General features: G+C 38.5%; 1 protein-coding gene across 1 annotated transcript in view; it reads right to left on the minus strand.

Moving 5' to 3' along the window:
* LOC136877234 (zinc finger protein 665) overlaps positions 1-27,399 on the minus strand; it is a 184,290-nt gene that overhangs the window by 37,900 nt on the left and 118,991 nt on the right. The window contains exons 7-9 of the mRNA XM_068228707.1: positions 26,825-26,962; positions 9,849-9,930; positions 9,518-9,604 (exon numbers count right to left, since the gene is read on the minus strand). Coding sequence (XP_068084808.1) covers positions 9,518-9,604; positions 9,849-9,930; positions 26,825-26,962 — 307 coding nt within the window. The remainder of the gene's footprint in view (positions 1-9,517; positions 9,605-9,848; positions 9,931-26,824; positions 26,963-27,399) is intronic.

Here is a 27,399-nt window from a genome sequence, read left to right on the forward strand (position 1 = left end):
AAAAACCTAACTATCCTTGCTACAGTACTTAAAAAGGAAAATAAACGAATAATCATGCATTAACTTATTTACAGTTAACAGCTAATCATGCACATGCTAGATAATGAATCAGGGTACTTATCGACTCGGCGACGCTCCATACTCAGCTCCACGGCCTCATGGTTTCAGGTCGGCCCCATGATGTACTTAAGCCATCATGCTAACGGCCTCAAAACCTGAACCCATACCATTCTCCACACCCATGGTCTTCACTCTTGTTGCTTTCATGAAATCACACGCTCATCGCTTCCTACTACACTAAAATACATATAAAAAACACAGATAAAGTTAAATTATTCTAGCACATACACTTCTTCACAATTGTAATATACACTTTGTCTCTGCTTTCCGCGAGTTTACACGTGGCACTGCGATGCGTCCTTGTTTGATCTCGCTCCGATCCTAATTTTTCAGTTAATGTTGTAAAAATTCACCTTCTTGAATTTACAAAAATTTCGGTCATTATTGAGTTAAATGCAAAGTCTATCGGACCCGTAGTATCTTCGACAGCTAGTTATTTGATAGGAAATGCTCTAGATTAGGGTTCTCGTGAACCACATACACGTACGTCCGACACGTTCAAATTTCCGTAGCAGAGTGCCTGTTCTTAGCGGCTCGCGTCCTCTCCATGCACGCCAGATTCTGGATATGGAGCTCGGGGAACCCCATTAACAATGATGTAACGTCCCGTCACATATGCCTGCAATTATTTATTCCAATAAATTGTTGCAAATACGCCGTCTTTAATTATTGTTCTCAAAATGGTTTAATCTTGTTTTCACCTTATCCCCTGGTGGATTTAATTATTTTAGAAGTCATTTATGCGGCACCCATCTTTAAATTACCCCCATCATTCCAAAACCTGCTCTGCTGCGATTCGCTGCCTGAAAATGATGCCAACTTAAATCTGGTGACTTTTGTCATCACACCTCATGGAATATTCCAATGCTTTCCATTTCATCACAAGATGACCTTGACACGTGGAACTATCTTTAAACCTGGGCAAGCGTAATGGCGCCACACATCCGGCCTATAATGTAACTGCGGCTATTCCCTCATATGCCATTTTTTTAATTTCTAATATTTTTAAAGACAATGATATGAGCCAATTGGGCTCAATACATACATACATACATACTCATTTTTAAACAATTAAAACAGAGTTAAATTTAATGGATAACATGCTACTGTCTTCTCTAATTAACAGACATTACTGTAGGCCTACACAAGGAACGAGACTAGATCTATTTCTGTTGAGATACAGTTTTTACAGTGCACTGTATCTTCTGGTATGGTCTAGAACAAGTCTAGAACAAATATGGAAGTGACGAAGATATTAGGGATACTATAAGTGCTGGAGCAGGAGGGAAACATTACCTTTTTTCCTTTCTTTTAGGTAGCTGGCAGATGATGTAACAGTATCTACTCACCATTTATTCGGCAGCAATTTTCAACTTTGTCAGGAACCTCATCTCATCCCATACTACATGTTGTGAACTACTATTCTATCTGTCTGCAAGCAAACTAATCACCATTATGACCCAGTTATACTTCCTCTGAAAATAATAATCACCATTACCATATCTCAGTATGGCCTCAGTGGTGACATCACTTCATTGTCCCTCGGTACATGGTCTGCAACAGTTGGATTCAGAACATTCCACACTTTAGTGGCTGGTGCAGTGAAAGTGATTTCGTACCCTTTCCTCTCTTTTCTGCCTGCCTATTGCGCTATATAAGCCCTGAACATCAACCTCAAAACTGAGTTTGAGCTCCAGTAACTGAGAAGAGGGCAGAGACCTCACCAGCAACTTGGACCTGAGTATACAGCTGTACTCATGTTTGTCGCTACGGTCAACATTTTTCTGCCAGCCATGAGGTAGGGAAAAGAGCATGCAGCCCACTTCATCTTGGCATATCTTTGAACTTTAACATAATCAGGACACCCACCTTTATTCCATCATGGTTGCTGAGTGTTAGGTTGTGTTAACATCTTTTTCCTTCTTTCCATTACAATTAGGGGTTTGCACCACATTGATCTCAACTATATTAAAGTTATGTTTCTCCTCCATAGATGTCATGAACTTAAATCACAATATATTTATTGGTCAGAATTGGACCACCTTGGATGGAATTCACTTTATGAAAGTGATCTTAAGAGCTTTTACAGCTTGTTGTGCTGATCTTTCTTGATTTTTAGTGAAGGAGAGCAATTCTGCTGGGAACTACGTAAGATATTCTTTTTCAGTGCAGCTCGGTTCTGAAAACGTGTACCTGGTTTACTGTATGACTTTGTGTCCATTAGGGATTTAAAAATATATCTAGTCAATTATTATTGTTTCCTCATGGTCAGGAAAAGAACTGTCACAACATTTTGTAAATTAGTTCCTCAATTTTTTTAAGTGATTTTATGTATCTATTATCACTCTGGGAATTATTAACATTAATACTGATGTGTAGGTATTTCTCTGAGATTATTTACACAAGATTTGCAATGTACGAAAGTTAACATAGCACGCCTGGGGTTTACAACCTTCCTATAATGCACAAAGGGTGTCATTTTGATTCCATAGTTGATTTTAACCCAGTTTACGTGTATGAACATGATTTTTTTGTTTTTTCTGTTTTCTATGATTTTTCATAACTTGAACATTCTTTGGATACAGGCTCTAAAACAACTATGGGCACAATAAGTGGAATTATAAGTTGTGTAATTATATTTTTAGAAGTTTTGGCTAAGTTTGTCAAGGTATTGCATGGTAATTCAAACTATGGTTTTGAAAAAGATAAGTGCGAGAAATCAAATATGAGTTACATTAATAACTTGGTATACAACCCTAGTTGTAAACATTGTTACATAGATCGTACCTTTCAATGTACTGTGGAAGGAATAAAATACATATGAATAGTTCAACACACAACTAGAGGCCATTGCATTTCTTGCACTTTCTAGTACAGATGGCAGTGCAAGATCCACAGACTGCTTTATTGCATGTCATACATTTTCCTACTGTCTTATTCTTCTTGCAACTTTTCTCCACTTGACAGTACTTTGTCAATGACACACCATCAGATTGTTCACTTGATATGGACAGGTATTATGTTGTTAATGTAAGCATTTAACAAAATTTTCAGCTAGTTTTTGCAGCAATTGTGATCTTGCTATTTTCTCTAATGTTTTTCCTTGTATGGGACTGAAGCATTTATTGCAACCAGATCTAACATGTTATGAAAAGTGTGAACTGGCCACCGCCTTGTCCCTGTTCTGGTAGAGTATTTGCGGGCCATTTGGTCCACTATATCAACACCATACTTTGACTCGTTATAACATGTCACTGTTGAGAGGGTTTTCTTCTCAGCGTCAGAGATGTCTACGTCTGGGTGGAGTGTGTTCAGAACCATCACATTCATCCTCTACTTACCTTGATACACATTAAGGGTCATATCATCATTCCTGTAGACTTTCGTTGAGTAGAGTTTGTGTTGCATGGTTTTAAAACATGACAGTGTAATGTCATCCAGAACAATAATGAACTAAACAATTACCCTGTTACATTCTGCACACTGACTGCCTACTAATGTAGGTCAAACATGAGAAAGGGTATGATATGTATGCATATCTCTCTAGGAGTGGACTAAGATAAATTTGAAGATTACAGGTGCAATTTTTAATTAAAAGACATATACAAGGTGTCAAGGTGGTGTTGCTATTATTCTCCCCTTAAATGGTGAAAAGTCACTGAACAGATTTTTTGAATTTGGAAAATTAATGGCTGCAGCAAACTAAGAAAATGACTGAGGAGTCAAAAAGACTCCATCAGGCATTCTAGTGTTAAACTTATTGATCTTACTTCTTATGGGTGCTTACTCCTGTTTAAAAAATATTTTATTGTTAGCTGGAGAACAAGTTAACAATATACGTGTTGGTTTATACTGTCAGAATATTTCTTCTCCTTTTCCTTTACTGTTTGCCATGTTCCTGTTGGTATCCTGAAAGAACTGGGAAAATTTCAATGGACTTTGTTCCAACAAAGTTTGTTTCGATTATTAATCTGTACCATCCATGAATACCTTAACGTCTCCTGCATGCAAACTTGGGAATTTACACTGCACAATCTTTGTGGTTTAAAGAACCTCTTTGAAATATAATTTTATACAAAACGAGTGAGCCTTTGCCCACTGTGCTAAAATGGGAGTGCATCCCCAATAAAATGCCCACATCATATTAATTCTATTCTATCACATGCTATCAGTAACAGTATGTACAGTACTCTCCTAGCTTCTTTGTTTAGGAATAATAAAAATATTGCCTCCTTCCTGCTTGCCCACTATACACTTTCTAAATTACATTCTACATTCATGATTTATGTCACAGGTTCCCTGCACCACCTATGTAGTGCTTCACCTATGTGGCATCCTTCAGATTTTCACAGCCGTTTAATTCTCCATTCATTCAGTTTAAATGCTCCAACAATTTTAATTCTATTATTCCAAATTGTTTCCTTAGCAAAATTCCCCAGAGCAAACCGACAACAAACATCAGGTTTCTTCCTACCATTTTCAGTCTCACATTCCGCATAAAATTGTTTTTCCATGATTAGAACATTTTTGATGTGGTTGTTTTGGATTTTTAAGCAAGGCATTAATATGTTCACTGTTATTTTACAATGCATATATGTGACAATGGGATGAGGAGCTTGCGTGCAGCAATTTTCAACAGTCACTGATGGAAAGGGACCACAGATAATTTGTCGGGATGCAAACCTGATTTACATTCCAGTGTCAATAGAGATCTTGAAAAACTTTGGTTCATAGAAGATCCTAATCCAAACTGAGCTTTAAAATGACATTATACACGAGGTAGATGCTTATATGTTTGTTCTTATTATTTTCTAAATTTTAACCCTCAAACTGGTAGTTGAAATAGCTCTAACCGGTAGGTGTGCACAACACATTTGCAGTACCTGATGTATGTCACTCTGACAGATGTATTATTCAAAGAATATGCACATATAATACACCGAAACATTCAGCATGAAGTGGACTATTTGAAAAGTGGTTTCCATTTATGCTCAAGTAATATTTAAAAAATTTTCTGCCTCTTTAAATGCCCCCTCAAACAATCAAAAATATTTTTTACTTACACACCAAATATAAATGACTAATCAGTTTTCCTGATACTTTTTAAAATACACATTTTGTAGAGAAATTAATTCTGATTATAGGCATGCAAATTTTAAGTGAATAGTGTTAATACTTTAGGAATTATTCAATAAAAAGTACGTTACTTGACAGAGTTCTAACCGGTGGGTGTTCATAACCTACCTCAGGTGGCACAACACTTATCCATTATGCTGCAGTAGGCCTTCAATTTACAGATGCATATAATTCTATTAAAATATCTTCATCATTTAAATTCAAAAATGTAGCCATCGTGTGAGCATAACACACAGTAAACATTGGAAACAAGTAACAACAAAATCAATACATGTTTCAAAGCTGTACGAATTGCGCCCTTCATTTGTTTCATAGATATCACACATAAATGGATGTATTGAACACCGAAACATTCCACATTCCAAGGAGAAAACATGCCTGATGAATGCTTCCATCTAACGTAAATATTCACAACTTCTTCTACTTGTATTTACTAGTAAAGTAGACCCGACGATCTATCGTCAGCGGCGGTTGAGATAGGCGCACACCTGCCGATCTATCGTCAGCTACCGGTTCGAGGGTTAACTTTTACCAGTTATATTAGTTGAGACTGACAGGTCTAGGATATATATATACTGGTATACATTCAGGTTTTTAATATATCTGCTCTGTAGTTGTTCCACTAGATGACGCATCCATATGATCACGCTCTGCACTATTTTGAGCAATTTAGGTTTTTAATTCTTTTGTAGACTAAAGATGTTTTAGTAGAAAATAACAAACTCATTAAAAGATTCTTGAAAAAGAATAAACAATATCAATCTATGTCATGTATATGTACAGACTGATGGGCACAAACATTGGAACAGCAGAATGTTCATCGCTATAACTAAGAATACTTACTTTTTCTCTTACAACAAAAGCACAATTTGAACTAAAAATTCTGGCAGTTATTTATAATATGGCATTTTTTGATACATCCCTCAAGCTACATGGAAAGGCGGAGAACACTGGATACATTGTCAAACATTACACTTTGTGCAAAGAGTCTGTACGACACTCATACAGGTTGCTCTTGCACAGCACTTCTACTGCTGGGCTCCACCAGATGGTCAGTTCATCCAGCTTAATGTCAACACTCACTTGACTGAGGTTGGTGCCGCTTTACTCCGATATCTCCAAAGAAATCTGCACGATATACTGACAACAATCTGGCTGTGGTAGGTCGACTCCAGATTTCTTCATGAGGTGTGTTATGCACAACAACATCAACAAGCCAAATAAGCAAGAGCCACCAAATTTTTCAAACTCCTACACCAATCCAGTAGTAGAAGACACTTTAGTCCGTTCTGTCCACCTCTGCCATATATTTACTATAAGCCCCAAATATATTTGACTGTTCTACACCAATTTTTTTTCTAATTGTGAGTACTTGTATTTTGTAGAAAGTGGCAATATACCATGGCACATAGACGCAACTGTGACACCAAGTTGACAACCCATTTCACAGCACAGATGTCACCTTTATTTGTTGTTGCTAACTCATAAGGATCTTAATGAACGTAAGTTTTCGTGGCTCATTGTATTAACATAAAGAAATAAATGAACTGGATTAAAGCCACTATATATATATTTATTAATAATAAAGCCAAGCTTTCAGCCAAATTGCATTGGCCTTCATCAGGGCATGTGAAGTTTTGCCTCCGACAGTGAGCAAAGAAATTATCTGAAGGAACATGGAAGTCGTGCCCGTACTATCCATGGCCTACCCCACTAACTGGACTCAAGGATCGTGGCGCTGTGCTGTGGTGGTTGGGAGGGAAGTTACTGATGCACCGCCCTCTGTCGACATGGAGACCTGTACTGCAGAAATACATGCATAACACCACTATGGCACAGCGGGACGCACTCAAACTGTCGACAGAGGGCTGTGCATCAGTAACTTCCCTCCCAACCACCACAGCACAGCACCACGGTCCTTGAGTCCAGTTAGTGGGGTAGGCCGTGGATAGTACGGGCATGACTTCCATGTTCCTTCAGATAATTTCTTTGCTCACTGTCGGAGGCAAAACTTCACATGCCCTGATGAAGGCCAATGCAATTTGGCTGAAAGCTTGGCTTTATTATTAATATATATATATATATATATATATATATATATATCTACAGTGGCTTTAATCCAGTTCATTTATTTCTTTATGTTCATAAGGATCTTGTTTATCCTTTTTCATAATAGGCCAATTCTTTTGATTTTCCTCAAATTGTACTGGTCTCTCCATATCCTCAGTGTTTCAGATGCTGTAGAAGTGATATGTCCATAAATAGGGTATGAAATTACAACCACAAACGCAACCTACATACGTCTTTAGGAAACTCATCTAACATAGATACCACTGGAACAACACATTTCAAGGAAATGTCTTCATATTGGACAATATCATTTGGATTTTTACCTTGGCAGACATCTACGTTTATTAGGTAACCACAAGGAGTATTGAAGCACCAGACTTTGTGGCCAAAACGTATTGCCCTCCCAAATGTAAATTGTTTACAGCCATATTATCTGTGAGAAATTTTCCTACCCAGAAATGTACAAGGAAATATTTCTTGATGAGATCCATAAAATGATGTCACACTATATCATCATTACTAGGGTTGGCATTAACTGTAAAGATAGTAAATCTGTAACTCTCAAGGAAAAACAAAACCAAACTTGGCTAATGGCATTAACAACTAACTCCTTGTGGTCATCTGCCTGCTTTCCAGTAAGACCTCTTTAGAAGAACAATGTTATAATATGACAACAGTAGGAAAACTATTAAAAAAAAGTTCTATGTCTGAGGAGAAAATGTTGGATCTGAAACTTTCTTGAATTGTGCATATTTCCTAGACTCAGATGCTAGAAATTTTAACACCTCTGCATTGAAAATCATCTCAAAAAGCTGTAAGGAGACATTCCCCAGAGTTGAACAGTCATTTCAGGAAATAATCCAAGATTACCTGGGATGTCAGCATGTGTCCAAGAAATATTTTGTTACCTCGATTTTTTGTTTCCGATGGCTCAAGTACGGGCTCAGGAATATCCTCGTCTTCTCTCAAATGTTGGCTCTAACTAGTACTAAAATCAATTTTGGAATTGCTGGAAAACTGGCAGCCAGTAAGACTGCAGCAAGTCCTGAATTGTCTTCCTCGTTGTAGTCTTTGTCGTCAGAATGAATATTTACAGTATTTTTACAGGTTTTATGTCCTCAATTACATAATTTGATTCAATAATATCCAGAGCTTCCTGAAGACTGATATGCTTTCCAGAGGATATAATATGTGACATAATTAACAAAATAAAAATCCCTGAGGCCTAAAACAATTTCCAACATGCTAATGATTTGTGGAAGGAAATAGTGATTAGCTTTATATTCACAATGTTATTTTTCAAACACTATAGTATCATAATAAAATTGATTAAAAATACACTGAAAATGAATTATAACAATGAAAAACCAACTAATCAACGAAACTTACTTTTTGATAGTCACTATAAGCATAAGCATATGATATCATGGTACTTTTGCATTAAAAATTATAATTTCAACATAATATTCAGATGACAATAATAGCTACTTAAGAAGAAATGCTCAAACTTTAACTGTAAATTATATAAGTGAAATTATTCATAATGCCATCCCTCCTGCTCTCAAGATAATCTAAACATTTACAATGCTCTGTGATCCCAACAAATCACTACTCATAACAAAACATACACTGGGATTGATTCCCTATTTCTTAATAACTTGTACAAGCTGTCAGACACAACAAAGATCATAGAATTATGCATTGCTAGACAGATTCACATCTTGCTACAGGGTGTCATCATATGATCATGCATGGCGGTAATGGGTTAGCATGGCTGAAAACCACTTACTCTATGAGGAATATGCTGGGACCAGAGAATACCTGACACTATAGAGAAGTGCCACTGAAACTGATGTTGCTATAACAAAGTTCTACTGTATAATTACCCATTATGTTGGTAATACTACTTTTTAACAGTATCCTAATTTATACCATTTTGGTAAAATATAAATACTATGAAAAACCCTTGTGCAATAAGGTTATCCCTAAAATGACATGAAAGGCTACATAACCATTCATATAATAACATGTAAAACTAATCACAAATCTATATCTGTACGAATATGTTAGTACCATGTAAGGTCTTGGCCTCACAATAATTAGGATGCCCAACATTTGAACCATTAGCAACTATTTATGAAAATATAATGATCAAAATTTAATGATTCTCCTAGATTTATTATATTCTTACCTCTTCTACTTGTGCATCAGGAAACACAAGATCTGGTTCAACTGTAATCTTAACTGAGTTGTCAGCTGTTAATTTCAAACCTGTCTCCTGAAACACACATAAAAATTATCATAAGAAGAAAAAATGAATGATCAAATACTGTATATGAACAGTAGCTCACGGCATTAGCTCATCATTATTATGCAAGATCAGGCATATTAGAGTATTTTAGAGTAAGGGTGTTTTGCATCACTGTTGTAATTCTGTTGGTAAGATATATATTGAAAACAGACATAAATAGCATAATCCAATTAATATTTTGGATAGTATAAATTATTACAACTCCACTTACTGAATTTGATAATGTTTCTGTATCTGATGACCAATCAGGTTCAGTTTTGATGAAGAGGGGTTCCTCCATAATTTTCACAAACCTGCAACATAGTAATGCCAGCACATTAATGACACATCAGCTTTACAACAATCTAATATGAAACAAAGAAAGTAATTCCTGTTTTAGGAGACAACTACAGTCAATTGCTAACCCCTTTAATCAAGCAAACTTGAATATGTATAATGATACCTATCAGACCATCATTGTTTGGTGGGTATGATTGCATACTGCAGTACCTATAGACCCAATTTCATAATCAGCTGTTAAATTAACACCAAGTAATTCTTTGTTAACACATTATTAAAAATTAAACAACAGGTTAAGATTCCTGTGTTTTTCCAAACTTTTCCTGAGAAATGTTGCTAACTCTCAAGAGAGCCATGATTATTGTTAATTAATAAGGCCGTGGCAGAACCATAGAGTTTTGAGCATGCTCCGATGTCCTTTTGTTTGAACACAACTGTAAAGTATGGCACATGAAGTCAACTCAAAATGGTTGTATTATATATTTGTAATCCCAAGCAAGAAATGAGATACTGTTTGTTTCAGATCCCTATCATCCTTTCCTTGAAGTTTTGAGTCATGATATAAGCTATATTATAATAGTTTTCAGCTCATGTTTCAGGATGTAATTTTAGTATAGGGTTAAGATATATTTCTTTAAAGGGTTTTGAATACCACCTACCAGGATCTCATTATTAGTGCTCCCATTTGAAACCATTCCCTGATATAGAAGTTATTAAATATCATACTACTGCGAATAAAACACAGCCACCGAGCAACATTCCTGATTTGGAGGGTAGTATCCCTTTTGATAGCAGCGTATTTCAGATCTAATGCCTCCAAGTGATCAGATTCTTATGTTCGTAAAATATGTTCACCATAAACGCTTGCAAAACAGCAAATTTCATACAAGTAGTGGATAATCTGCTGGCATTCTTCTATTGAAGGAAATGTTATATACCCTCTTCTAATGGATGCTACTGATGCAGAAACTTTACTAACAATTATACTAAATGTAGCTTTTGTAATTCCAGTATTTTTTCCAACCACTATATGAAGAGACTGGTACTAGCAGCATGGGAAAAAGAGGTAAGTTTCTGTTCATGGGATATTTTAACCTTACTCAGATTTCATCAGCTGCCTTACTAATAAGTATTTTCAAAAACCTGTATTTTTGTAGAAATTCTTCAACCATCAGATTTTTGAAATCATTACATATGAAAACTCTTCCTCAATCAGGTATATTACAGAAATGATCTAAATACAGTAATTCTGCATCCAAAAAAATTATTCAAAGCAGCAATTTTGGAACAGTTGGCAAATTTTAAACATTTAACAAGGGAAGGCAGGTGTGTTAACACTTAGTTTAACAAACTGTTAAAGTATAAATATGTTGATAAAACACATTGTTTGATAATTCAAATGTTAAGTATTAACAACTGTTCATGACATTGTGCCACATGGTAAGAAATCAAATAGTCAAATATGCAGGCTATAATTTTTATTGCCATGAATTTTGTGATTAAGTTTATTTATTACTGATCTAATTTTATAATTAGTTGGCAAGCAGATCTTGAAACGAATGACAGTATTTCTAACCAACTTCATGGAGTCTGAAAGAAGCAGAGGTTTCAAATTGCTCACAGAACTCAAATAAGCATATAAAATAATACTTGTTTATTTCTTCAGGATATGTGACGAGAGGCAGTTACGTATGTCACAACCAATTTCTTAAGGAGGAGGTTCTTTCAGAAGCTTCCCACATATGGCTGATATTGTATGAAAGGCTGATAAAGTAGTGTAGGACAAAAATAAATACCTTTTAGACTAACACACGACAGGTTTTTGCATTCAGTAAATAAATACCTCCATACATTTACAATTTGCAAGATTACAACCTAGAACTGGAGATTAATCTCCATATCTTTTCAGTCAAACATACTGTTTATTTTAGGGTGAATTTGCAAACCAACAAGGTTATATTGAGTATAGGTAGAACAGATATCATAATATTTTTATGTGAAACTCATAATAGGAAATAAAACAAATAAGTACACTTCTAGGTAACTTTAGACGCAGTACGCAAGGAAAAAATACTGAGTATGTAACTAAACCAAACAAAACAGGTGTCTTCTTAGTTAGAAAGTGGCAAAATAAAGACAGTTTTCAATGTGATCGCATGAGTTGATAATGTGTTGGTTCACCATGGACACTGAGGCACTCTTGAATGTGAAAGGGCATGCTCACTACCAAATCATCGAGCATATTTTGAGTGAACAGTCCCATACCTTGATGGCAGCATCTTTCAGAGCCTAAATAATTAGTGGTGAATACTGACTGTTCGAAATTGCTAAATTTACGTAAGGTCCATGCATGCTTTATGCGGTTCATGCCCAGGGAAGATGTTGGTCAGTCCATTCTGCGAATTCCACATCCCTCCAGGTATCCATTTACTGCTGCTGCATGATGTAGATGAGTGTTATTGTCCTGCAGAATAAACCCATCTCATACAGTCTTCACAAAACCACTAATTGTGGGTCAGAGAATAATGTTTTCATACAATGCAGCTGTCATACTTCTTGGAATGCGAACAAGTGGTGTACAGCAGCTGTACATGATACCTGCCCAGAATACTGCTGAACCACCAAGCTGTTGGTGACGTCCTACTGGGTATGATTCATTGTAATGTTCCCATATGTCCTCCATATGCGTAGAGAGTTGTTTTCAAAGTGTAAAACAATTCATACTTCATCAGTGACCAACATTCTACACCACTGATCTTGTATCAAAATCTGATGCGCTCTAGCCCATCAAACAGTAGCCACATTGCAATGCTATCGAAGTGGAGGAGTCCTGAGCTTCTTGAATAAATTCCCCCATCTAACATGCACAGTTTAGGTACTTACAGTAACTCCTGTAGCATCCCAAACCTTATGATGCAGGGTAGTAGCTGTCTATGTGGGAAGTCTACTTGAAGACAGGTGCATATACCAGTCTTGAGTTGTTGTTGTGTTGCACGGATGGCTCACGCAATGTCTTTCTGCTACTGAACAGGTGTCTTGGAACTTCTCCACAATCTGGAGACAAAACTTTGATTCATGTGAACAAGTATGTCCTTCTAGAAGGATGAAAGGGTAGTATGATTTCAATACCACCTAGCATTGAAGACAATGAGTTTGTGGCACGGATTACTTTATTTGCAGGATGAACTGTAACCTCTCTTCAGTCATCAAGAATAAAAGATCATGAAACTGACATTTTCCAAAGTAGCCGGCTAAAGGAATGCTGGAATTGGAGGAAATTATTCAATATGACATTGCTTCCATAATTTGAAATAAATAATATTTCATGACCAACTGGGGAACACTGAGAACTTGTGAACAATAACTCCAAATGTATCTGCTGTTATTATTATTATTATTATTATTATTATTATTATTATTACACCCCCATTATCTGTCAAGAAACTTACCCCCACAAGCAGGATCACACTCCCTTCATGACACCCTCTACTAACCACCCCTGACGTGTTGGACCAATGATTACTTTTTTGTCACAGTACACAGACCCATATAAAAGAGCGCTATTATTACCATCAATTATACCAAAGGTCTGCCATGAAACACTCCCTTCAAGAGGCACTTTTCTAAAAACCCATGACATATCAGACCTATGGATTATTGTGACTATCTAGGATGTATGCAGACTAATAAGGAAAGACCACTTAATTTACCTTAACTTTACCCTGCTCCACCCATCACTCGATACGCTTATGATATCCAAAGCATATCATAAAAGAGGCAATGAGCCTTCTCTCTTCACCTATACTTGACAGGGATTTCCTTTAAGAGTTGGCAGCACTGTCTTCTTCCTCATACAGAAATGAGTAAGGTGGGGGAAACAAAAGAAAAACATCCTGTGTACTTGCTGTAGCTAGTACACTGACCATTACTGAAGTTGTACCAAACGCAAATGTGTAAAGGTTGGGAAAGACGGTTGTAGAGCAATGGTACCTTGTCAATTGGGTGCAGCTGTTTTATGTGGTATCAAAAAGCAACCATGCTGCTAAAGGAGTGTCATATAACTTTTAAACTACAGTCAGCGTCCACCTTCATCACAATTTCTGTTCATCCCTTGGTGGATAATATTGGGGCAGACCTGCACTGGTCTCCAATCCTTCCCTCTAGAAGACAAGTACGGATGACATAAAATTGTGATTGTTAAACTGCAGAAGTACTGTAAGGAAAGAAATAGAATTAAGTAATTTAATACACATATATTTAACAGATATTGAAACAGAAATGGAATCATGACTCAGGAATAAAATTATGGATTGGAAATTTTCTCCTGGAACTGTGGAGTGTTTAATGTAGAGACAGGACAGAATCAAAAGGAGTGGAAGTAATCATACTTAGTGCAATAAGAATTCAAAGATGAAGGATGAGAAACATTTACAGCCCATTTGTAGACTAGAGCAATGGTCTAGAGATAACCACCAGGTTAGAGTGACAAAGCAGCCAATACATTCTGTTTGTGTATGTGTTTATCATCAGAATTTGAAGCGAATGGCTGTGGGTTGTTGGATGGCAGTATTCCTTGTGATTTGACCAGTGCTTTTGCTCTTCTGGCCTCTCAATTTGTCATCTCAAACTTTTTTCAATCCTGCATACACTCCAACTTTGAAATGAATATTCATTTTACCTATTATCAGCAGTTAAAATTACCAGAATTTAGTAAATGTAAGTTTTTAATAGTACAGTTAGCAAAGACATGTACACAGTTTACCCACCAATGTCTAATATTTATGTTTCATCTATGGTTAGATAGTAAGTATGTTGTTTAAATTATGGCAACCCTCCCTTCCTCATAGCTAGGGGCAGTCAACTCACGACTGGTAAAGAAATTCAGTACACTAGAGCTGAGGTTAAATCCAAGCAAACTTGTCACTGTGTCTCGTGCTCTAAATTGCCTCTTCATACACTGTGTATGGCAGATCACATCAAAATCATCACTTTGATGCTTTCATGCAGAATGTGAGACAAGTTGACATTATCAACCATCCCTTGGAACCATGATAAAATGTAAGAATTTTACAAAGTGATAGAAGGAAAGGTTATCTGGTGCATTCCTAATTGGTCCCTGCCAAGCATAAAGAATAAGTCTTCTATGCTACTTACGGTATCGTTGTACATCATTATTCTATGTTTTTCCACATACTAATTGTCAATGACTATATGTGCAAAGAATTGGAATCACAGATAAGACATTTTGCAGATTATATTACGCTGTATAGAGTAATAAATAAGTTACATAATTGAGAGCATCTGCAAAATGACCTCAACAAATAGTGAGGTGGACAGAAAACAATGGTATGATGGTAAACAGGATGAAAAGTCAGGTTGTAAGTTTCATCAAAGAGAAAAATTCTCTGAGCTTTAATTACCATGTTGATGGGGTGAAAGTAACTCATAAGGATCACTCATAAAACACCTGACTCACCATGTTTGAGAGATGAAAAACACAATTGCAAGCACATGTATTCTGTAGTACTACCCGTTCAAAAACATTTATCTTTCAGTCATTAGACTGTTGTGCCTGAAGAAACCATTTTCATTTATGTGGAGAACAATTAGTAGTTTACCCTTGCCAGAGGCAGATTTCGACCCACTCGATAATCCCCTAAGAAATTCACCTTTAATAGATTTTATAATTTCATCCTCCTAAATTATTACCCAAGTTTTATGAAGGAAATAGATATATCTACCATCTTCACAGCCTCCCACAAGGCCAACCCCTCATCCACGTCGTGGGAGGTGGGCAACGACATGAAGTAGGGGATTGCCTGTAGGGGTGATGTACAGTGGGGACTGTGCCCCATGACCGCTACGATAGCTGTGAAGGCCCTACAGGAACTGTGAAAAGTGACGGCTAACGGGGCTCTGGTGAAGACCTCAAAGGCAGCAGCGGCGGAGAAGGGGTCCTTTGGTACGACGAAGCTGGCGGATGAGGCAACCCTTCTTCTTGGGGATGAATAAAGAAGAAACCACTGCCTTGTGGTAAAGAGGGATCTTTAAAGGCTAAGGGAGATAACCCCTACAGAAAAATCCTGCAGTCTAGCGCAGACAGGAGGCAGGCCCTCCACTGGACTTAGGGTGCTGTGGGCTAATAACTCGCACACCGGAATTAAACTTATTACAGAAACCAGACGAAATTTATACCGGCCGGATTTTATGGAGAAGACTTTTGCAATGAAATGCAGAACATGAATTGGATTCTGGAATGTTAAAACTATGTATGAAACTGGCAGACTGAGAGAAGTAATAGCAGAAATGAAAAGGTATAAACTGGAGATACTTGGGTTGAGTGAAACAAGATGGACAGGCTACAGAGAGGTGAGGACAGAAGAGGGGGGGGGGTGTCTTCATTTACCCTGGAAGGGAAGAAAATGATCAGCATTCAAGTGGAGTTTTTACAGCTGACGATGACCTGGACTAGGGTCGAAACCGGTCCCATTTAAATAAGAATTTCTTTCTTTTATGTATTGAATTGGTTGAACTTCAATTATTTTTAATTTTTAAGGATAATTACTGTACGAATAAGAACCAAAGTTAGACCTGTGACCATAGTACAGTGCTATGCGCCAACAGAGGTAGCAGAAGAGGAAGAGAAGGAGGAGTTTTATGATAGGCTGACATCAACACTGGCAGGGATAAAGAAGAAGGACATTGTGGTGTTGATGGGAGATCTAAATGCAAAAATCGGTAATGAAAATGAAGGAAGAGAAATCATCATGGGTAGACACGGAATAGGAGAAGAAAACAATAATGGCCAGAGATTCATAGATCTATGCAGTAATTTTGGATTGGTTATAGGTGGATCATTGTTTCCACATAAGAACTGCCACAAGATCTCATGGGTGTCACCTGATCTCCGCACAGAAAACTAAACTGATCACTTGGCAATAAGTAAAAGATGGAGACATTCACTCTTAGATGTGAGGAATAAACGTGGAGCAGATGTAGGCAGCGACCATCACCTTATGATTGCTGATGTTAAATTGAAGGTGGCAGCACATTGCTGATGTTAGATTGAAGGTGGCAGCACAAGTAAAACAGGCAGCAGTACGAATGAAACGTTTCAACTCCGGGAAATTTGGGAAAATTGAAGTGCAAAATGAATCTAAGGTACATTTGAAGAACAGGTTTGAAGCCCTTGCTGAACAACCAGATGAAGATGTAAATACCAAATCGAACACAGTCAAGGAACTCTTTCATGACATATGTGAAGAGATAGTAGGCTACATAGAGCCAGAGAGGAAAGAATGGTTATCGGATGACACTTGGAAATCAATCCAAAAGCGAAGAGAGTGCAAGGCACTTGTCAACTCCAGTAGAACAAGAAACCAGAAAGCAGTAGCAATGGAAAAATACAGGGAGGCCAACAAGGAGATTAAGAAGAAAGTGAGGAGAGTGTTTACAGACCAACTGGCAATACAAGCAGAAGAAGCAGTAAGAGTCAGCAACAGTAAAGAAGTATATGCCATTACGAGAAAGCTTTCGAGGAGGAGCTTTTCAGGGCAGAAACCAGTCAGAGATGCAAACGGAGTAGCCTTGACATCTGAGACACAACAACTGGAAAGATGGAGACATCACTTCATGGAAGTACTCAATAATCTTGGTGAGGAATCGAGAACTGAAGAAGTTGAAACCATTTTGGAGGATCCAGACATCTCCGTAGAACCACCAACACGACAAGAGGTTGCACAAGCAGTGAAACAAATGAAGAGTGGCAAAGCACCCGGTGTAGATAACATTATCCCAGAAGCCCTAAAGGTAGATCCAGATTTAACAGCGGAAATCATGGAGCCACTTCTAACACTAATATGGAACGAAGAACACCTCCCTGAGGAATGGAAGAAGGGTGTCCTAATCAAGATACCGAAGAAGGGTGACCTCTCAGATTGCAATAACTGGAGGGGAATAACGTTGCTCTCATATGGGGGAAAAGAGATGTCTAGAGTCATACTGAACAGAATAAACATAGCCGTTGACAGGAGGCTATGTCAAGAACAGGCAGGTTTCAGAGAAGGTCGGTCTACTGTGGATCAGATTAACACACTGAGGCTAATCATTGAACAATTTGCTGAGTATCAGACATCTCTGTATATACTTTTCATTGATTTTGAAAAGGTCTTTGACTCTATCAACTGGAGGAAAATGTGGAAGGCTATGGAAAAGTTTGGAATTCCACAAAATATAGTCCATCTTACACTGGCAATGTATGATGGATATACTTGTCAAGTAGAACATTAAGGGAAGCTGTCTGAACCTTTTGCTGTAAAATCTGGAGTAAGACAAGGATGTCTACTGTCGCCAATCTTGTTTTTCATGACACTGGATTGTATGCTGAGAGAGACAACGAATAGAAAGCGTGGTATTCAGTGGGGATTAAATAACTGATTGGAAGAACTGGATTATGCGGATGACCTCTGTCTTCTTACAGAATGTTTTCGGGACATGGAAATCAAACTGAATGAGTTAAAAATAGAAGCTAAAGAAGTAGGCTTAAAGATTAATAACAAAAAGACTAAAGAAATGCGCATAAACCATCGTAACAATTGCAACTTGACTCTATATGGAATGGATATAGAAAGGGTAGAGGAATTTTGATACTTAGGAAGCATGGTAAGCCAGGATGGAGGTGCTTTTAGAGATGTGGTGAGTCGTATAAATAAAGCCAAAGGAGCTTTTGCTCAGTTACGACCAATATGGAGATCCCCTCACATTCGTATAAAAACGAAGCTAAGGATATTCAACTCAAATGTTAAATCTGTGTTACTGTATGGAAGCGAGACGTGGAAAGTGACCAAAGATATTACCACAAAGTTACAGACTTTTATAAATCGGTGTTTGAGGTACATTATGAGAATATGGTGGCCAGAAACTATCTCAAACAAAGACCTTTGGAAGTCCACAAGTCAAAGTCCCATACAGGAACAGATAATGAGAAGAAAATGGAGACGGATTGGGCACACTCTGAGAAGACCACAAGAGAGTATCACAAGGCAGGCATTGAGTTGGAATCCACAAGGCAGTCGCAGGTAAGGCAGACCGAGGATTACCTGGAAGAGAACCATAGATAAGGAGATTGCTGGAGTTAACAAGACATGGAGGGAAGTGAAACACTGGCAGCAGATAGAACAAGCTGGAGAAATTTCGTCGTGGCCCTATGTTCCATGTGGAATTAAAGGAAATAAGTCAAGTCAAGTCACCATCTTCACAAAATTTCTTAATCTGATGTAAATACATTCTACTCCACACCACCAGTGCCAAGTGGTGATTTTGAGACACATAACTGAAGTTTATAAATTTCAAAAGGCTGTGAAAAGTTGCACGAGAAAATGTAGGCAATGTATCGTCACTATTAACTGAAGGTAATATTCAAGAGTTGGTATTTCATTTCTTATAAAGAAGTCGCAATTTCTTTTATGGATAACATCTTTTATAAAATTGTTGTATTTTTCACTTAACTTTGGCACTTTATGAGTTTTTCTTTTTTTTAGGAGTAACCAGTTCCTTATCAGCTGTAAGTACTTTCCTAGGATGGTACATGCTACCTCTTACATCAGCCACTGCACGTGTTACTTCATCCAGAGTACTTCCACGATTTTCTTAACGAAATTTGGAAAAGACATTTAACACGTCTTCTTGCCACTTGTTAGTGGTTTTCCTTTTTTATGTTTAATCACAGACTGATCTAATTCACAAATGGTTTACAATTATGACGCTTTCTTACACAAGCAGACACACACATTTGCTGCATGGAAGTTTTATACTTCCAGTTAATTAAAATTATAAATGTTAAACATTGTGTGTTAGTTTCATTCACAATAAACATAGAACTTAGAACAAGCAAACAAGAAAAGTGAACACATGTGCTTCAGATCAGCAAACACCGAGCTACTGGGCTCAAAGATTGATGTTTGCAAAATGGATTGTTGTTTCCTTCAAACTCTTCCATCAAGTGACTTGCTTCACTATGTTGGGAAGATGTAACATATTTGTGTATACACGTGGGAAGAATAAGGAATAAGTCACTCAAATGATATTGCTAATAACATAATGAGTGAAAGCATCATATGTTAGGATTGATACATTTCAGCCAAACTATGTAAGTTGAGCAATGGACATTAGTTCAGCCCATAGACCGCCGTAATTTGTAATGTTACAAGTGAGTGGAATTAGTGAAATCTTACTTGGAGAGCATCTCAGAGGAGAGATGTGTTCTTTGCAAAGTCCAGGAACCCACCATCCCGCCCCAAGAAGAATATTTACTTTTATAAACTAATTAAGATTATTACACACCTTCTTCATTTCTGAAGTAGGTTATTGTATTCTTATTGGCCAATGTAAAATGTCACGTGATCTCATTCCTGTCAAGTATGTTGATGATAATCCATTACCAACTGCAGCACAATAAAAGTGCAAGTAAATGGAACATGTGAAAAAAACAATGTACAATACAGAACAACAATAAAGATAAGTGAAACTTACCTTAATGTAGAGGAGGGTAGAGGGTTGCTGCAGCCTTGAGAAATTCATGCACCCGGGCGTTTAAGGGAAACGAGCTCTTAAAGAGAGATTCGGCAAGATACCGTGAAAAAATCATTTTCTCCTACCGAATCCTGGAACTGAGTAGCTCCCGTGCTTGAGATAACGCCACCGGTTTTCAATATTTTGAGTGTGCACGGTAGGGCGATTGATGGGCATCAACCTCCTGTTTCCCCTATTGACGTGACCAATCTTCTTAGTGTCTACAAACTGAAGAGAGTGGTTCACGCAGAGGTGTACGAATCCCTCGTCCTCCAAGCAGTCGTAGGCCTTCCAGCAGTCCGATATGATTATCGTGCCTGGGAGGATGCAGTCTTTAATAACGGCAAGTAACGTGGCTTTATCCCTTTTTTTGACAGGAAGTACGAAAAAGTTTCAGAAGTTCTCCCTCTCCACGCCTCTGAAGAGCCACTGCCCTTCTATCTGCCTGCCTCGATTGTACTTTCTCTTTCCGAACTTGCTTTCGTCTATTTCCACTATTATGCCGGGTCCACCTATTTTTATTTTTTTAATTGTTGTCAACCCAGGCAATGCACACGTCCCTACAAAGGTTGGAACAATCCACAACAGTTGCAGCAGAGAAACCCAACTCAAGTTTCACAGTTGGACCCAGGGGTTTCGGTGAAAGGCACCACAGCATAGCGAACTGACCAATTTTATATATTAAATCCTTCAAAGAAGGTATTTGTCCTTCCACAAACTTTCCAATTACAGTTGACACCCTGTTGAACTCGTCGACACCGAAAAAAAACTATTTCACTTTTTCGCCTCTCTTTATCAAAAGCAATGGAGCATCACGTCCGCACTTTTCACAAACTGCGCTATTGGATAGCAATCCGTGACGATGATAGAACTCCACTAAATCGTTTAAATTCCTATGATATTTGGTAACAAAATCAGTGTAAGTGACAACACAACCACCGCAGGCAGCCATTATATCAATAATGAAGCAACAATTATGAGGCAACGTGTGTTATCGAAAACCATCGATTAGCTACATCACAGGTCTAGTCTAGCCAACTTCTATTTCATATTCCAAACACTAGACCTCATAGAATGCGCATCTGTCGCCCAGCCTAGACCTAGACATCAGGAAACTAACCAATGGTCTTGTCCACAGCAAGAATCCTAACCATCCAGACCAATCATCTTGTCTACATCCGATCCTAACTGTATACGAAACTAGGGGACTAACGCTGCTTCTAACTGTCCAGACCAATGGTCTTGTCCACGGCAAGAATCCTAACTGTCCAGACCAATCATCTTGCCTAGATCCTATCCTAACCGTATAAGAAACTAGGAGCCTAGCGCCGCTTCCAGGCTTCTGACCGCCCAGACTAATGGTCTTGTCCACGGCAAGAATCCTAATCGTCCAGACCAATGGTCCTGTCCAGATCCTATCGTAACCGTATACGAAACTAGGGGCTTAACGCCACTTCGTGGCTTCTAAACGGCCAGACCAATGGTCTTGTCCACAGCAAGAATCCTAACCATCCAGACCAATGGTCTTGTCCACGCCAAGAATCCTAACTGTCCAGACTAATCTTCTTGTCTAGATCCTGTCCTAACGTATACAAAACTAGGGGCGTCAGGCCGCTCCGCGGACGGCAAGAACGGGGAGCAATTCGAAGCTTAGTTCCTAAGTAGAGAGGTTGCCAGCACTGAGCACTGCTGCAGAACATCCTTTCCAAGAAGGCCGTGAGCGAGAAAAAAATGACAGTCGTTACACGCCTGTATGAATAGCGGTCTACGGGCTGAATTAATGATGAGCAATGTTCATTTTTCCGTAGATGTTCATTGGCCTATTGAGAGTGTGTTCCTAAAACAAAACCTTGCACAGATTGGATACTCTGACTCTCAAACATGGTGAAACAGACTGTAGAGTAATCAAATTAACATGGTTGTTGTTGTTTGGGTCATCAGTCCATAGACTGGTTTGATGCAGCTCTCCATGCCACTCTATCCTGTGCTAACCTTTTCATTTCTACGTAACTATTGCATCCTACATCTGCTCTAATCTGCTTGTCATATTCATACCTCGGTCTACCCCTACCGTTCTTACCACCTACACTTCATTCAAAAACCAACTGAACAAGTCCTGGGTGTCTTAAGATGTGTCCTATCATTCTATCTCTTCTTCTCGTCAAATTTAGCCAAATCAATCCCCTCTCACCAATTTGATTCAGTATCTCTTCATTCGTGATTTGATCTATCCATCTCACCTTCAGCATTCTTCTGTAACACCACATTTCAAAAGGTTCTATTCTCTTTCTTTCTGAGCTAGTTATCATCCATGTTTCACTTCCATACAATGCCACGCTCCACACGAAAGTCTTCAAAAACATCTTTCTAATTCCGATATCAATGTATGAAGTGAGCAAATTTCTTTTCTTAAGAAAGCTCTTCCTTGCTTGTGCTAGTCTGCATTTTATGTCCTCCTTACTTCTGCCATCGTTAGTTATTTTACTACCCAAGTAACAATATTCCTCTACTTCCTCTAAGACTTCCTTTCCTAATCTAATATTTCCTACATCACCTGCCTTCGTTTGATTGCACTCCATTACGTTTGTTTTGGACTTATTTATTTTCATCTTGTACTCCTTACCAAAGACTTCATCCATACCATTCAGCAACTTCTCGAGATCTTCTGCAATATCATCGGTAAATCTCAAGGTTTTGATTTCCTCTCCTTGGACTGTGATTCCCTTTCCAAATTCCTCTTTGATTTATTTTACTGCCTTTTCTATGTAAACATTTGAAAAGGAGAGGAGACAAACTGCAGCCTTGCCTCACTCCTTTCTGGATTGCTGCTGCTTTTTCAAAGCCCTCGATTCTTATCACTGATTTTGATACAGATTGTAGATAATTCGTCGTTCTCGGTATCTGATCCCAATCACCTTCAGAATCTTAAATAGCTTGGTCCGATCAACATTATCGAATGCCTTTTCTAGATCTACAAATGCCATGTACGTGGGCTTGTCCTTCTTGATTCGATCCTCTAAGATCAAACGTAAAGTCAGGATTGCTTCACGTGTTCCTACATTTCTTCTAAAGCCAAATTGATCTTCTCCCAACTCAGCTTCAACTTGTTTTTCCATTCTTCTGTAAATAATAGTGTTAAAATTTTGCAGGCATGAGATACTAAACTAATGGTGCGGTAGTTTCCACACCTGTCAGCACCGGCTTTCTTGGGAATAAGTATAAAAACATTCTGCCGAAAATCAGATGGGACTTCTCCTGTATCATACATCTTGCACACTAAATGAAATAACCTTGCCATGCTGGTTTCTCCTAAGGCAGTCAGTAATTCAGAGGGAATGTCATCAATTCCAGGTGCCTTGTTCCTATTTAGGTCACTCACAGCTCTGTCAAACTCTGACCTCAAAATTGGGTCTCCCATTTCATCAGCATCAACAGCCTCTTCATGTTCCAGAGCCAAATTATCTACATCTTTACCCTGATACAACTGTTGGATATGCTCCTGCCATCTTTCTGCTTTGTCTTCTTTCCCTAGAAGTGGCTTTCCATCTGAGCTCTTAATATTCATACACCTAGATTTCCTTTCTCCAAAGGTTTCCTTGATTTTCCTGTATGCAGCATCTACCTTTCCCAGGACCATACAGCCTTCGACATCCTTGCACTTCTCCTTCAGCCATTCTTCCTTAGCTACCTTGCACTTTCTATAAACTTGATTCTTTAATCGCCTGTATTCTTTTCTGCCCTCTTCATTTCTCGCATTCTTGTATTTTCGTCGTTCATCAATCAGGTCTAGTATCTCCTGAGTTATCCACTGATTCTTAGTTGATGTTTTCTTCCTTCCTAACATCTCTTCAGCAGCCCTACTGACTTCATTTTTCATGACTCTCCACTCTTCCTCTATAGTGTTTCCTTCAGCCTTTTCATTTAGTCCTTTTGCAACATGTTCCTCGAAACAATCCCTCACACTCTTTTCTTTCAACTTGTCTAGATCCCATCTTTTTGCATTCTTTCCTTTCTTCAATTTCTTCAACTTCAGATGGCATTTCATGACCAACAAGTTGTGGTCAGAGTCCACGTCTGCTCCTGGGAAAGTTTTGCAATCCAACACCTGGTTTCTGAATCTCTGCCTAATCATAATGAAGTCTATTTGATACCTTCCAGTGTCTCCAGGTCTCGTCCACGTATACAGCCGCCGTTTGTGGTGTTTGAACCAAGTATTGGGAAGGACTAAATTATGATCAGTGCAAAATTCAACCATCCGACTTCCTCTTTCGTTCCTTTGTCCCAATCCAAATTCTCCTACTGTACTACCTCCTCTTCCTTGGCCTACCACTGCATTCCAGTCTCCCATCACAATTAGATTCTCGTCACCTTTTACATATTGAATTAAATCTTCTATTTCCTCAAATATTCTTTCAATTTCTTCATCATCCGCTGAACTAGTAGGCATATAGACCTGCACTATTGTGGTGGGCACTGGTCTGGTGTCTATCTTGACGACAATAATTCTTTCACTATGCTGGTCGTAGTAGCTTACCCGCTGCCCTATTTTCTTATCCATTATTAAACCAACTACTGCATTTCCCCTGTTTGATTTTGTGTTGATAATTCGGTAGTCGCCTGACCAAAAATCTTGTTCTTCCTGCCAACGTACTTCACTTATACCAACTACATCTAACTTTAGTCTATCCATCTCCCTTTTCAGATTCTCTAACCTACCACAACGATTCAAACTTCTAACATTCCACGCTCCGACTCGCAGAATGTCAGTATCCATCTTCCTGATGATCGCCCCCTCTCGTGTAGTCCCCACCCAGAGATCCGAATGGGGGACTAGTTTACCTCCGGAATATTTTAGCCCGGGAGGAAGCCATCATCAGTACATCATTCATACAGAGAGAGCTGCATGTCCTCGGGAGGTAGTTACGGCTGTAGTTTCCCATTGCTTTCAGCCGTGTAGCAGTATCAACACAGCTAAGCCATGTTGAGTATTATTACAAGGCCGTATCAGTCAATCATCTAGACTGCCGCCCTTGCAACTACCGAAAGGCTGCTACCCCCCGTTCGATGAACCATTTTTAGTCTGGTCTCTCAACAGATACCCATCCGATATGGTTGCACCTGCGGCTCGGCTATCTGCATCATTGGGACACGCAAGCCTCCCCACCGCGGCAAGGTCACATGGTTCGCAGAGGAGGAATGTGGTTGTATATAAAGATTATGGATTTCCTCAACTGGTTATATGGAAGATTAGAGGTTATGCCTTTGCTGGGGAGATGTAGAGTTTACAGTGCACTATGTCTTCTGGTACGGGCTATATCAAATTTGTTACTTTCATTGACCTGTCTCAGTCTCATCCTTGGCTTTGACAATATGAAAGTGACTGAGGTATGAGTGATGCTAGTAATACCATTCCTTATGCAGCCAGTCCCCGTTATGAATGGTGTGAAAATATCGCTCATAGGTTCGGTTGGTGCATGCACTTCAGTGGGCTTGGCAGACTGATATGTAATAGCAACTGCTGGCTCGGTGAGGAAAGCAACGGGAAACTACCTCACTCCTCATTTCCCTAGTACGCCTCTTCAGTGACACCTAGGCTATTTATGACAGCTGTTGGTGGAGCTATAGAGGATCAAACCAGCCTTCGGGCTAAATACCCAACATACAGTAAGGGTGTATGCATTTGCTGCTTAGACATACTATATACAGAGCACTATGTGTTCTAACATGGCTTAGAAAAAAAGTTGTTACCTTCCATGACCTGTCTCAGTCTTATCCTTGGCTTTGACAATATGAAAGTGACTGAGGTATGAGTGATGCTAAATGCTGTTCCTCATGTAGCCAGTCCCTGTAATGAATGGTGTTGCTCATAGGGTCAGTTGGTGCATGTATTTCAGTGGGCTCAAAAGACAGATATATTAGTTTAGGCCACCTACGACAGCCAATGGCAGAGCTGTTGAGGTTCTAACCAGCCTTTGGACTGAGTACTCAACATTCATACATACTTACATACATAGTCAGAGTGTAAATGGGAGGGTGTATAAGTTACCGAAGATCCCAATATTAAGAGTAAGGTTCCAGTGTATGGGACCTTCACCATGATTAGGCTACTTGATTCGAGAACTGACAAAGATCCTATGGAAAGAAGTAACATTTGTTTTGAGCGATTTCTGACAAACGAGCAATGTTACGAAGATGTTAGAATCACTGGGGTGGGAAGACTTACAAATACGGAGATTAGCTGAAATGATAACGTTAACAACTGATAAGGAATCTGTCACATAGGCGACAGCCCTTAATGAAGATCAGTCGTGGCTGACACGAATAAATAACTATACTTACAGGGTAAGGTTCAGCGTATATTTCCACTGGTTCTTTTTTATGAGTCGTAACGAGGTGATGTCCCAACTCCTTAACCCAGATAACAGAACTTTCATATCACAGGAATTTTGCCCGTCACCAGTTACGACACCAGCGATTTACAATAATGTTCGAATATCGTCGGATCATAATCATTTTAATAAACATGAACATATAAAATCTTCATTTACTGCAGTCGAGGATCTGTAACAACAGAAGGAGTATGGACTTGAGATTAATCAGTATAATATGGTGCTATACATGAGTTTTCATCACACAAAACCGAATAAGAGATATATAAGATATATAACTCCGTCTGGAGATGCATATTAACCATTTCAACAACAACTCACAGCACGAAGAACGTATATACATGTGCCCTGTCCATTTATGAATGTTCTTGTTAATTCTGACGACACTGGTCATAAAAATTCCTCCTCAGATCATAACGATAACCATTGCTAATCGCTTCCAGATCTTCACACAAACGAAATGTTTGTCTCGCGCATTGATCTTTGATATATATACAAACTGGGAAACTATAAATCGCGACGATG

This window comes from Anabrus simplex, chromosome 7, assembly GCF_040414725.1.
Source record: "Anabrus simplex isolate iqAnaSimp1 chromosome 7, ASM4041472v1, whole genome shotgun sequence".
Lineage (NCBI taxonomy): Eukaryota > Metazoa > Arthropoda > Insecta > Orthoptera > Tettigoniidae > Anabrus > Anabrus simplex.